We start from the raw sequence: 13,192 nt of genomic DNA, 5'->3' as shown, positions 1-13,192 counted from the left end.
ATTAAATAGAAAGGTACAAGTAATGATTGGCCAAAAACCACACGTATTTTCCTAATAAGGGAAGATGGTCAAAATCAGAAGGTCGACTTGAAATACACCCCAAAAGTGAAAGTTCATCTCAAGCTAGTTCAAGCTCAAGGTTGATTGCAGTATTACAACCAATTCAAGCAAAGGCAACTCCACAATTCCAACACAACAATCCGGTATATAACTCTCAAGGAAGCCTACATCCGTCTACCCCTCATACTTCAAAAAAAATTCTATTATAATGGCTGAGGAAAATGAGAACCATAATGCTAAAGAGACCATGAATGTACAAGAGTTGCTGAATACTATGGTGGCGAGCCAAATTCAACGAAGGGAGGACATGAATGCTATAGTCCAATAGTTCCAGAGCTTAAAACATGGCCATGAGGAAGAAAAGTTTAATCAACCCGCACTTATGACAGAACATGAAAAGAAGATGATGGAAAAGAAGGGAAAGATGGAAGAGATGATTAAGAAGTCTAGAAGGTTCAATGAAGCTATAGATTAATAGTTACTTTCTCTATTTCCAAATGTAAGGCTGCCGCCTAAATTCAAGATACCAGCCTTAAACAAATTTGATGGAACAAGATGTCCAAAATCCCACCTCAAGATGGACATGAGGGCCATGCAACCTTTAGGAGCTACAGAGGAAATGTTGGCTACTTGGCTTAGATGGTCCAAAACATCCTGACTAGGGCAGCCCTTTAGGTGGTTTTTGATTTTGGAAGACGTGCACTCGAACTTGGGAAGACATTTGTAGGGAGTTTCATAAATAATACAAGTACAACACAGAGGTAGATATCACTTGTAGAGACCTTGAGACTACCAAACAAGATCCCAAAGAGTCTTTTTCAGCTTTAATGACCAAATGGAAAGCCAAGGCCGCACAAATGATCAATCGGCCTAGTGAGAAGGGACAGTTAACTATGGTGGTGAAGAACCTATTGCCTGTATATCACAAGTAATTGTTTGCATGGTACTTCTCTAGCTTTAAGGCTCTCATTGCAGCGGGGAATTAGATCGAAGATGCAGTAATAATGGTACAATAAATGAAGAGGCGCCTAGGGCCAAGAACAATTTTGGATCGTCAAAATCCAAAATTGTTGAAGTATCCCACATATACAAGACTGATTTGTATTAGCTCATTTTCCTTGTTCAATCGTTTCAAGATCAATTGCCAAAGTCTAGAAGACAATTTCATGAGCTATACATGCCACTATGCCAAGTCTCTAACAAGTTAAAGGTAAAAGGGTTGCTCAAACCTCTTGAACCAAGGCCAATCCCTAACCCAATACCAGAAATGATGTGAACAAAAGCTTTTTAGCATAAGCCACTCCTGAATGTTGTGGTTCAACTTAGCCAGATCTTTCTTCTCTTCTTCCTCTAAAAGCTGTTAACATATATAGTGTTGTGAGCTTTAGGCCCAATTAGGTTACTTGTATAGCACACATATTTACTTGTACTGCACACATATGCCTCATATATAAAGGCATCTATGTACATTCTTTTATACATGAAATACAATACAATTACATTCAGTATTTCTAACATGGTATCAGAGCCACTGCTCTGACCTTTTCTTAGCAGTCTTATCTTTATTGGTGTTACTGCACTCTCAACATCGCTTCCGCCATCACAACAGTCGCCGCAACCTCTCGCCGTTGAACCCCCGACGTCTTCCAAACGTTGTCTTCGAATTCCGAACCTGCAGCCGCCATCGTTGAGAAGTCCAACACCGCACAAGATCACTGCACGTGTCATCCCGCCTCGAATATTGCTCCGATCTTGTTTCTGGAGGTATCACTGAGACTGTCTTGGAATGATCTACCTGTTGGTGAAAGCCTCGCAGCCATCGGAGTGCCCACGCGCCCTCACGCGCCGCCAGAAGCTTCTGAAACTGAGCCCCACGCGCCCCACGCGCCACACGCGCCGTCCTCAGTTCAAGCTGACGTCACGCGTGACGACATCAGTGCCACGTCAGCCCTAGCTTACGTCAGCATCCAGTCACCTGCTGACGTCAGCGCCACGTCATCCTATGCTGCCCCTGATCCTCCTATAGTTGCTCCTGATTCTGTTACTGTAGACTTCTCTATCCAACCACCAGATATCACTGATCCCTTTCCTAGTTCACCCTTTAATGAACAGGTGGAAGATGAACAGGTTGAAGACGAGCTACCCAACCCCAATCCTGAGCTTGGGTCTCCTGCTCCTGCTCCGCCTGAAGATCTTGCACAAGACATTCCACCTCGTCACTCAACTCGGGTAAGATTTATTCCTGCACATTTACTTGACTATCATTGTTACACTGCTCTTGCTACACTACACGAGCCTCACACCTATCGTGAGGCTTCCACTGACCCTTTTTGGTAGATTGCAATGAAAGAGGAACTTGATGCATTATCTAAAAACCATACTTGGGATTTGGTGACATTTCCTCCTGGGAAATCTATGGTTGGTTGTAAGTGGATCTACAAGATTAAGACTTGCTCTGATGGGTCCATTGAGCGCTACAAAGCTCGTCTTGTTGCAAAAGGTTTTACACAAGAGTATGGGATTGATTATGAAGAAACTTTTGCTCCAGTTGCCCGTATCTCATCTGTTCGTGCCCTCTTAGCTGTTGCTGCTGCCAGTAAATGGGACCTTTTTTAGATGGATGTCAAAAATGCATTTCTTAATGGGGATTTAAGTGAAGAAGTGTATATGCAACTTCCTTCTGGTCTCTCTGTTGACTCAAATAAGGTTTGCCACCTTCGACGTGCACTTTATGGCCTTAAACAAGCTCCACGAGCTTGGTTTGCCAAATTCAGCTCTACCATCTCTCACTTGGGTTACATGGCCAGTCACTATGATTCTGCCTTATTTCTTCGTCGCACTGACAAAGGCACTATTTTACTCCTCTTATATGTGGATGATATGATCATAACTGGTGATGACCTCAGTGGCATTCAAGAACTCAAGGCTTTTCTCAGTCAGCAGTTTGAGATGAGAGATCTTAGATATCTCAGCTACTTCTTGGGTCTTGAAATCACTCATTCTACAGATGGACTTTATATTACTCAAGCCAAGTATGCCTCTGAACTCTTGTCTCGCGCTGGACTCACTGATAGCAAGACTGTGGACACTCCAGTTGAGCTTGATGCGCATCTGACTCCCTCAGGGGGGAACCATTGTCTAATCCCTCTCTTTACAGATGCTTGGTTGGCAGCTTGGTTTATCTCACTGTCACTCATCCAGACATTTCCTATGCTGTTCACCAAGTGAGCCAGTATCTGTCTGCTCCACGATCGACTCACTATGCTGTTGTTCTGCGCATTCTTCGATACTTAAAGGGCACTCTCTTCTATGGTCTTTTCTACTCTGCTCAGTCTCCTCTTACTCTTCGTGCATTTTCTGATGCTGATTGGGCAGGAGACCCCACTGATCGCAGGTCCACCACTGGTTATTGCTTTCTTCGTGGTTCTTCTCTGATTTCTTGGCGAAGCAAGAAACAAACTCATGTGGCCCGCTCCAGTATTGAAGCAGAATATCGTGCCCTTGCTGATACCACATCTGAGCTCCTTTGGCTACGATGGCTTCTCAAAGACTTAGGTGTGTCTACATCCTCTGCTACTCTTCTTTATTGTGACAACCAGAGTGCTATTCATATTGCTCATAATGATGTCTTCCATGAACAGACTAAACACATTGAGATCGATTGTCATTTTATCCGTTTTCATCTTGTCCATGGTGCTCTCAAGCTGATCTCAGTCTCCTCTAAAGATCAACTTGCGGATATCTTCACCAAGTCACATCCTAAGGGACGCCTTCGTACTTTGGTTGACAACCTCAAGTTGGTCTCACATCCACCTTGAGTTTGAGGGGGGCTGTTAACATATATAGTGTTGTGGGCTTTAGGCCCAGTTAGGTTACTTGTATAGCACACATATTTACTTCTACTGCACACATATGCCTCATATATAAAGGCATCTATGTACATTCTTTTATACATGAAATACAATACGATTACATTCAGTATTTCTAACAAAAGCAAAAAATTGATTTGGGGTCATCGACTCATGTTGTGATTGAGTGATGGGTTGTTAGCCACATTTGGCCTTTGGGAGGCGTAATCACCATATTGTCTATCAAGTCTTGTATTGTATGTCTAAGGTTAAAACACACATTGGTGTCATGATTCATGACTTGGGCCTTGATGGTATGAGCATCTCTTATTCACATAAAATCTTGTCAGTAGCAGGTTAGGGACCAGCTTTGGTTCAAGGGTCTTTGTCAACCCTTTTGCTTTCAACTTATCAAAAACTTGCTTAGTGGCATATATAACTCATGGAACTATCTTCTGGGCCTTTTGCAATGGGCATTTTGATGCCTGAATTGGGGCAATGAGTTAATAAGGGTTGGCCTTATATATGCGGGACACTTTAGCGATCTTGGAGTTTAAGGATCCAAAATTCTTCTTAGCCTTAAGGCTTCCTCATTTTTTATTGTCCCATTGTTAATTGTGTCTTCAATTTGTATACACGCTGTTGTAAGGGCTTTGAAGTTTGGAAAATATTGTGCAAACAAATATTTATGACATATTGGCAAAAGATTTTTTACAACCATAGTTAACTGTTCTTTCTCATTGGGCTTAGTAATCATTTGGGTAGCCTTAGACTTCCATTTAGTTATAAAAGTTGAGAACGATTCCTTGGGGTCTTGCTTAGTGGTTTCAAGATTTCTTTGTGCTATGTTCACCTCTATATTATACTTGCATTGCTTATGAAACTCTCTACATATGTCTTCCCCATTTCGATTTCTGGTATCTTTCATATTGAGGAGCCATCTAAGGGCAGCTCCTGCCAAAGTTTGAAACATTTGAACTAGCATTTCTTCAGTGGCCTCTAAGGGTTGCATGGCTCTTATGTACATTTTGAGATGCAACTTGGGACAACCAGTACCAACAAACTTGTCTAGAGTTGGCATCTTGAACTTAGGAGGTAGTCTTACATCTGGAAACAAGGAGAGTAAATGGTAGTCTATGAGATCATCTAACCTTCTGGACTACTTCTTTATCAATTCCTCCATTTTGCTTAGTTTGTAATTGATCCTCTTCTCTTGTTCTGTTATTGATGGAGTTCGGTTAGTTTTTTCTTCTTCTCGGTCATTTGTCATGCTTTGGAATTGTTGGACCATGGGGTTCATATCCTCGCTCAGCTAAACCTGATTGGCTAAGCCAACCTCGTGTTTAGAAGCTTTTGAGTGCTCATTGGCTCTTCTGTGTTCTAATGTTCATTCCCTTTTGTCATGGTGATGGAATCTTCTAATCTTACTTCAATTGGGCTTTTTTAAGAGTTAAACACCGAATTATCGTGCTAGAACTGTGGAGTAGCTTCTACGTGTAGGGTTTGTAAAACTATGATGGGTCTTGAGCTTGAACTTGCTTGGCTTTCACTTTTAGGTTCTCTTTCTAATCTTCCCCCTAATCTTGGACAGATTCTCCCCTATGAAAAGGTAGGTTGGTTTTAATCAATCAAAGCTACTTTCCCATCCATTTCAATCATTTGAGCAATAAAAACATTAACGCAAAAAATGCAATCCAACATTTATTTGGACCGACCTAAGGATAGGTTATATAGTCATTACATTGTAGGTTGGGTTTGTTGTTTCAATGTTTCCCATAGTTAGGACGTTACAACTCTCAACTTGTAACGTAATGAACATTGCGTTGGTCCAGACTACATTATTTGTTGTTTGTAGTCAACAAGAAATGAACAGGTGAATTTGGGCTATGAGTTCATGAGTTTGCACTATTGGGTACCCGAATCTAAGGAAGACTGGTGATCCATCATTATTACTATCAAATTTTTGAAATGGGTTCATGCATAATTGTTGTAATTTCATGGCATGCACAATGACAGTTAAGGAAAACTGTAAACAAACAATCATGTCATTTCAAAACTATAACATACAATATCATACAAGACACACAAGGGTACATAATTGGTCATCCTAAGTGTCCGTTTGGGACAAGCTAAAAATTTTCAACTTATTTGCAATTTCAGCTTATTTTTACTACCATTCACGGGTCTCACTGCACTTTTTAGTACTATTCATGAGTCCCACTGTACTATTCAACTAACTTTTACCTTTATCTACAGTACTTTCAGCAAAAAGTTTTCAATTTTAGCTAAATAAGCTGTTCTCAAATGGACACTAAGTTTGACATGAAGTTTAGCCCTTAACATCCCCAGCAGAGTCGCCACTATGAGAGACCAAAACTAGAGCTTTCAAAATAGTGTACTTGGTACCTCTTTGGGTTTTAATTGTGTGGAGTCACCATTTATTTATATTTACAAAAAATAAGAAAAATGAATTTAATCTGAATTTTATTGAATGTATCAAATTTACAATTGTTAGACAATTTACATCGCTTTGGTCCTAGTTACAATTTAAGTAAAAAGAGACAAAACTTTGGTCCTAAATACAATCTACCAAAAAACGACAAAACATGAAGCTTGAACCAAAAACCTAAGGTTTAAGGGATAGGTTACTGAGTGGGGAGGTGTTAGGCACCCACTTTGCCCGGACAAAGTCCAATCTTCTAGACTATGAATGACCATTATGTACCACAACCAATGACATGCAACAAACTATGAGATACAATATGAAATTGTTAGTTTTCCTATATCAATGATTAAATTCTATTTAAGAATCTTAGGTCTACATATTTCTATGCAAAGAATATATATTTTATTTTTTTTTTAAATGTTTGATTTATTTTGTTATGAATTAAAAGATGACTTTTTTTTTTAATGAAAAAGTTCAAATCTAATTTTTTATGCAAAAAAGAAAAAAAAAATGATGCTTTTGACAAAAATACTCAAATATGATGTTTATTATGAAAGATTATGGGTTTGTATGAAAAGAGTAATGCTACAAATACAAATTATTTTACAATATTTTTACAAATTGCTGATGTAGCTTTAGTAATTTTCAAATAATCATTAATAAACATATGTGATGTTAGTGGTGGACTCATATTAGAACTAATAAGAATTTGCCATATCAATAATTTGTAAAAATATTGTAAAATAGTTTGTGGCTATAACATTACTCTTATGAAAAATATTCAAATCCAAAATTTATGACGTGGAAACAATGAATTTTTTATGATAAAATGCGGATCTGATTTTTATTATGTAAAACCATGATTTTTTAATAGGGAAATACAGATATGGTTTTATTATGTCAAACAATGATTTTTTATAGAAAAGATACATATTTGGTTTTAATTATGGAAAATAATGAATTTTTTATGGAAAAATACAGAACTGGTTTTTGATGAAAAAGATAGAATGAATTTTACAAAAGAAACTTTTGATCTAATTTTTTATTCAGAAAACAAGAGAGACCTCTTATGCATGAAATAATTATAGATCTAAGACTCAATGGCAACTGATCATAGATCTAAGATTAAAATGAACAATCAAGATCCAAGAATTAAAACATGTGAAGAACCCTATACATAATAATATACATGATTAATTATTGCATCTATGTTAATATGTGCACTGGTACGACACAATGGTGTATTTTTCTTTTAGTAAACATGGCATGAGCCAGCTGACATACAGGCCCTTTAGAGTATTGTAGTGAAGAAAATTTTGGAAGCTGTATTACCTGCCAAGTGTTTAGTATGAAGAATTTGTGTGCTTTCTGTAAGTAAAATTATTTTCCTTCGTCATAATAAAAAATTTTCATATGCATGTCCTTTTTATTCACCATTGGACTTAAGGTGACTAACAATATCACTCTAAATTTGGTTCCTTTTTTATTCTTACCTATGAAAATAAATAACTAAATAAGGTTCATAGAAATGATTTTTTTTCCCTTAATCTTGAACTAAAATTCTATAATGAAAATGTTTCTGGCATTGTCAGGAATTATTATTTGGTGACCATATTTGTCTAATTGAGATATGGTGAGGATTTGGATAGCGTGGTTAGTTGCGTTGTGTTTCTTCCTGCATTTTTTTTTTTTTTTTTCTTTGCCAGCTTTTGTTGACTTTGTGGGACAAAAATTACTGTGCATAAACAGTGCACACTGTTCATGCACTATTTACCCATTAAAAAATATTAAAAATGGATCCTACAGTATTATTTATATATTTAAAAATTATTTTGTTATAGTATTTTCAGCAACAATTAATTTTCAGCAACTTTCAGCAACAATAAGTTGTATCCAAACGGACCAATGTTGTATTAATTACCTGAGGAATGATTCCCATAGTATTTGCTGCGGGTATATGCTTGTAAGAATTTAAGACATTTTAGTTAGTGTAAATTATTAAGGAGAATAATTCCAAGAAACAATATAAAGGGTCCGTTTGGATACAACTTATTGTTGCTGAAAGTTGCTGAAAATTGATTGTTGCTGAAAATACTGTAACAAAATAATTTTTAAATATGTAAATAGTACTGTGAGAACATTTTTAATATTTTTTAATGAGTAAATAGTGCATGAACAGTGCACACTGTGCATGAACAGTAATTTTTTTCCACAAAGGCTGCGTTTGTTTTGGTGGTAAATGATTTCAGGAAATCATTTACCACCTGACCCATGCGTTTGGCTGGCAACGAAAAACTCATTTTCCGGAAAATATGCATACACTTTGACCGAATTTTCACCCTTGACCCGGAAATGGTTTTACGCTTTTATTTTACCTTCAAACCATTTCCGGGTCTCGCACGCGAACACAGAAAAGAAGAGAGCCTGAGAGAGAACAAGTGAGAACACAAAAAACACACTCAGCAAGAGCCAAAAACCCAGACAAAAAGAGAAACCCACGCATCCGATCAACCAAAAAATAGAAGTTTAACCCAGAAACACTGACCGATCCACCAAAAAAATCGAGAAACCCAGAAGTTTAAACCCAGAAAAACTGACCGATCCAGTCCCAAACCCAGTCCGATCCGCAGTCCGATCCAAATCCCACAACCCAGTCCCAAACCCAGTCCGATCCGCAGTCCGATCCAGTCCCAAACCCAGTCCGATCCGCCGGCGACATTGTGCGAGCGAAGAACGCAGATCCATTTCGACGCCGTTCGACGCCGTTCGACGCAGTCCCAGCACCATTTCGACGCCGTTCCACCACCAGCAGTCACCGGCGAGTCCGATCCACTCAACGCCGTTCCACCACCTCGCCAGTGACCCCAACAAGAAACACAATCACGTCGGGAGTCCGTTGAAGACAGTAGAATGTGGAATGCTAAGAGAGATGAGATATGCCAAGTTATGTGGTCTGATTATATGAGGAGTGGAGAGTAGTACTTTATTTACATTTTTAAAATTGTAATATGTGTTTTTATTTTTCGTAAAGACAATGTATTTACTATAGACTTCTAGTGGCGTAATGAACTTGTATTTTCAGCATTACATTGTTACTTGATGGTATTACATTGTTATTTTCCGTGTTAGCATATTTCATTCTATTGTACACATTTTATAAGCGTGGTTGTATGTGTGTTTGATTCGTTGTTCATATTCCGAGCTCAATTAATAAATGCTACTCTGACTATACAATTTTCATATGTAGTAATGTCAAAGGGCAAAGAAAAAATGAGCACCAGCAAGCAATTTAGGTGGCTGCCGCCTATGCATGAAATGATGCTGAGGATACTTGCACAGGAGGCTGCAAAGGGCAACAAGCCCTCTAGCACCTTTAGGGCAGGCTCCTTCGCTCTTGTAGCGAAGGAGATAAGTGCCCAATTTGGGGTTGAGTGCCACCCCTCCTACGTAGACAATCGGATGCGTACTCTAAGGACCATGTGGTCCACTATTGAGAAACTTCGAAAGAAGAGTGGCTTCGGTTGGGATGATAATCTCAAAATGATAACATGCGACGCAAAGACGTACCAAGAAGAAGTCATGGTATGCCTTACAATTATATTTTCTTAATATAAATGATAATATATGTTTTTGTCCATAAATTGATATTTTAGTTTGGAAATTGAAGGCAAAGAATTTATTTAAAAAGATATTCATAGTTTCAAAGAAGACATCTATGAATAAATGTTAGAGGTTAGATGAAGTTTTAGTAAATTATATACTGGTGTGAAGTAAACTTTATCATGATTTATGAAGTAAACTTTAGAGTAATGTCACACTACCATAGCTAGATGTTATGCCGCATCTATTCCGCACCATGATTTTATGTTTAATTTGACAAGGATGGACACCCACTTTATGTTTCATGTAATAACAGATTTTTTTGTTTACTGACATCATTAATGCGTTGAATATTGAATTTATGAGGGAAGTAATTATTGCACTGTTATTATACGTTCCTTTCTCCCTTACAGGCGCATCGAAAGCATGCAGATTTTCTAAACAAGAAAATAGAGATGTATGATGAGTTAGCTCTTGTTGTGGGCAAGGACACAGCCACTGGTGGCTTTTCAAAGTCCTATATAGATTATGAAAATGAGCCAGATAATGGCGACAGTGCTGAATTTGTTGCTGATAATGTGGAGGAAGATGTGGTCGAAAAAGGTAAGAATGTAGTTGAGTCCTCCACAACTGGGTCGGGAATTTCCAAGTCCCGTAAAAGAGGTCGTGCACATTCTACTGTTGATGATAGCGTGTTGACTGATCTGTCTGATCAGTTGAAGGATATAGCTACGGCTCTTAAAGAAATCAATCGGGGCCCGGTAGATTACACATCTCTTTATAATGAGGTTATGGCTATGATGGCAGATGGGTATAGTGAAGAAATGCTTGCAACTGCGTTTGACCATCTGTGTGAAAATGAGAAGGTAGCACGGGGATTTCTGGCCAAGAATGCTAGGCTGCGAAAGATGTGGCTGGATAGTTTTTTTTTCTCACAACTTTGACTTGCCTGTTTTTTGTAAACTGTGATGGTAGCTTTATGAATTCGCTTTTGTTGTAGAACTAGTATTAACCTACCATTGTATTATATATATAGTACTTTGTATTATTGGGACAATACAGTTGCCGAAATTATGTATTTGTACTATTCAGATACCACGAGTAGGTATCGTTTTTGTACACCATGGAGGTGTAATGACAATGGTGAACGATGAATGTGACTTTTTATATTAATATTATCGGCATATTTAAATGATTATTTTTGATGTTGAAGCGGATGATTATTTTTGCACTGTTACAGTTATGTATATGCAATGAATGTGTATGTTGAAGTGGATGAATTATTACAGGTTTGTCTACAAATGCAGGAGTCTCAATTTCAAGGCATTTTATATTTTCCGTAAAATTAATTCACAAACCAAACATGAAAACTGATTTTCCGGAAAAAAATGGATTTCATTTTCCGTAAAATGTTTACCTCAACCAAACATAAAAATTGATTTTCCGTAAAACAACAAGCATTTTCCGTAAAATATTTAACCGAACCAAACACCAGAATTTAATTTCCGTAAAATGATTTCCGAGACAGCCAAACAACCTTATTGCATTTTCCTTTTCCGGAAAATAGCATTTCCGGAAAATGGTTATTTTCCGGAAAACGATTTACGCGAACCAAACGCAGCCNACCCGGAAATGGTTTTACGCTTTTATTTTACCTTCAAACCATTTCCGGGTCTCGCACGCGAACACAGAAAAGAAGAGAGCCTGAGAGAGAACAAGTGAGAACACAAAAAACACACTCAGCAAGAGCCAAAAACCCAGACAAAAAGAGAAACCCACGCATCCGATCAACCAAAAAATAGAAGTTTAACCCAGAAACACTGACCGATCCACCAAAAAAATCGAGAAACCCAGAAGTTTAAACCCAGAAAAACTGACCGATCCAGTCCCAAACCCAGTCCGATCCGCAGTCCGATCCAAATCCCACAACCCAGTCCCAAACCCAGTCCGATCCGCAGTCCGATCCAGTCCCAAACCCAGTCCGATCCGCCGGCGACATTGTGCGAGCGAAGAACGCAGATCCATTTCGACGCCGTTCGACGCCGTTCGACGCAGTCCCAGCACCATTTCGACGCCGTTCCACCACCAGCAGTCACCGGCGAGTCCGATCCACTCAACGCCGTTCCACCACCTCGCCGATTTCAGCGCCGTTCGACCACCACACTTAACGGTGAGTCCGATGGGTTTTTTTTTTTTTTTTTTTTTGTCTAAAGCTTTGGACTGTTTGAGTGTTTGAGTGGATCGGACTGTATTACACCAAATTTTGTTGGATTATATATATATATATATATATATTTTATATATTTATTAACTTATCAATTTATTAACTTATCAATTTGAACTATCAATTTATATAAATATATATATTTATATATATATATATTACACCAAATATATATTTATATATTTATTTATATATATATGTATTACACCAAAATTTGAACTATTAACTTATCAATTTGAACTATGAATTTGTGTAAAATTGTATTTATATATATTTACAATTTTACACAAATTCACTACACTATCAACATCAAATACATGAAATACCTACAATATGCTCAGACTCACAGATTGGTAATAGAAATAAATACATAAATATATGCATATTTATTTATAAATAAATATTTATATATTTTATATATTGACATAAATATTTATATATATATATATATATATTTATAAATAAATATTTTTATAAATATTTAGTTATTTGTATTTGTAGTTATTTGTAACATTATGTAAATATTTGTACATATATATATTTGTATACTGTGAGCAATGTACACTGTGAGCAATGTACAATTTATGTACAATGGTACATTGCTCACAGTATACCATGTACCATGTGACCTTGATAAATTGCTCACAGTATACATTATGTAACTAAATATTTGTATTTATAATTTTACATAATGTTTACACTTGCATATGTTATACTATTTTGCACATTGCATTGTTGTTCCTATAATTTTATTGTGAGCAATTTGCATGCATTTTCCAGGGGTTGCTTTAGAAGTAGTCACAGAAGCTTGTGGACACTGTATTTCCAAGTTCTTTTTGTTTTTTTTTTTTTTTTTTATAGAATTTGACTAGTTGGGTTTGTGTAAAATTTGGCTAGTTGGGTTTTGTGTATACAGTTTTGGAGCTTGATATGTATACTTTGATATAGCAAATGTTATTATTTTGCCTATTGAGTTATGTATACTTTCAAGCGTGAGACATGACAAATTGTATG

General features: G+C 37.3%; 1 protein-coding gene across 1 annotated transcript; it reads left to right on the top strand.

The window, feature by feature from the left end:
• The first annotated feature begins 9,570 nt into the window (after positions 1-9,570).
• LOC136066338 (uncharacterized) lies at positions 9,571-10,898 on the top strand. Its single transcript, XM_065770475.1, has 2 exons — positions 9,571-9,936; positions 10,368-10,898. The coding sequence occupies exons 1-2, from the start codon at positions 9,604-9,606 to the stop codon at positions 10,896-10,898; spliced, it is 864 nt and encodes a 287-aa protein (XP_065626547.1). The 5' UTR covers positions 9,571-9,603.
• Positions 10,899-13,192: the final 2,294 nt, after the last annotated feature.

Source organism: Quercus suber, unplaced genomic scaffold (assembly GCF_002906115.3).
Source record: "Quercus suber isolate HL8 unplaced genomic scaffold, Cork oak 2.0 scaffold_31, whole genome shotgun sequence".
In the NCBI taxonomy this organism is placed as follows: domain Eukaryota; kingdom Viridiplantae; phylum Streptophyta; class Magnoliopsida; order Fagales; family Fagaceae; genus Quercus; species Quercus suber.
This window is presented reverse-complemented; position numbering and strand designations above follow the sequence as displayed.

Bases quoted from the DNA above. Each gene is read 5' to 3' on its own strand.
- LOC136066338 (XM_065770475.1), top strand. From the start codon at position 9,604: ATGTCAAAGGGCAAAGAAAAAATGAGCACCAGCAAGCAATTTAGGTGG. The intron at 9,937-10,367 runs GTATGCCTTACA...TCTCCCTTACAG, and splicing joins CGTACCAAGAAGAAGTCATG to GCGCATCGAAAGCATGCAGA.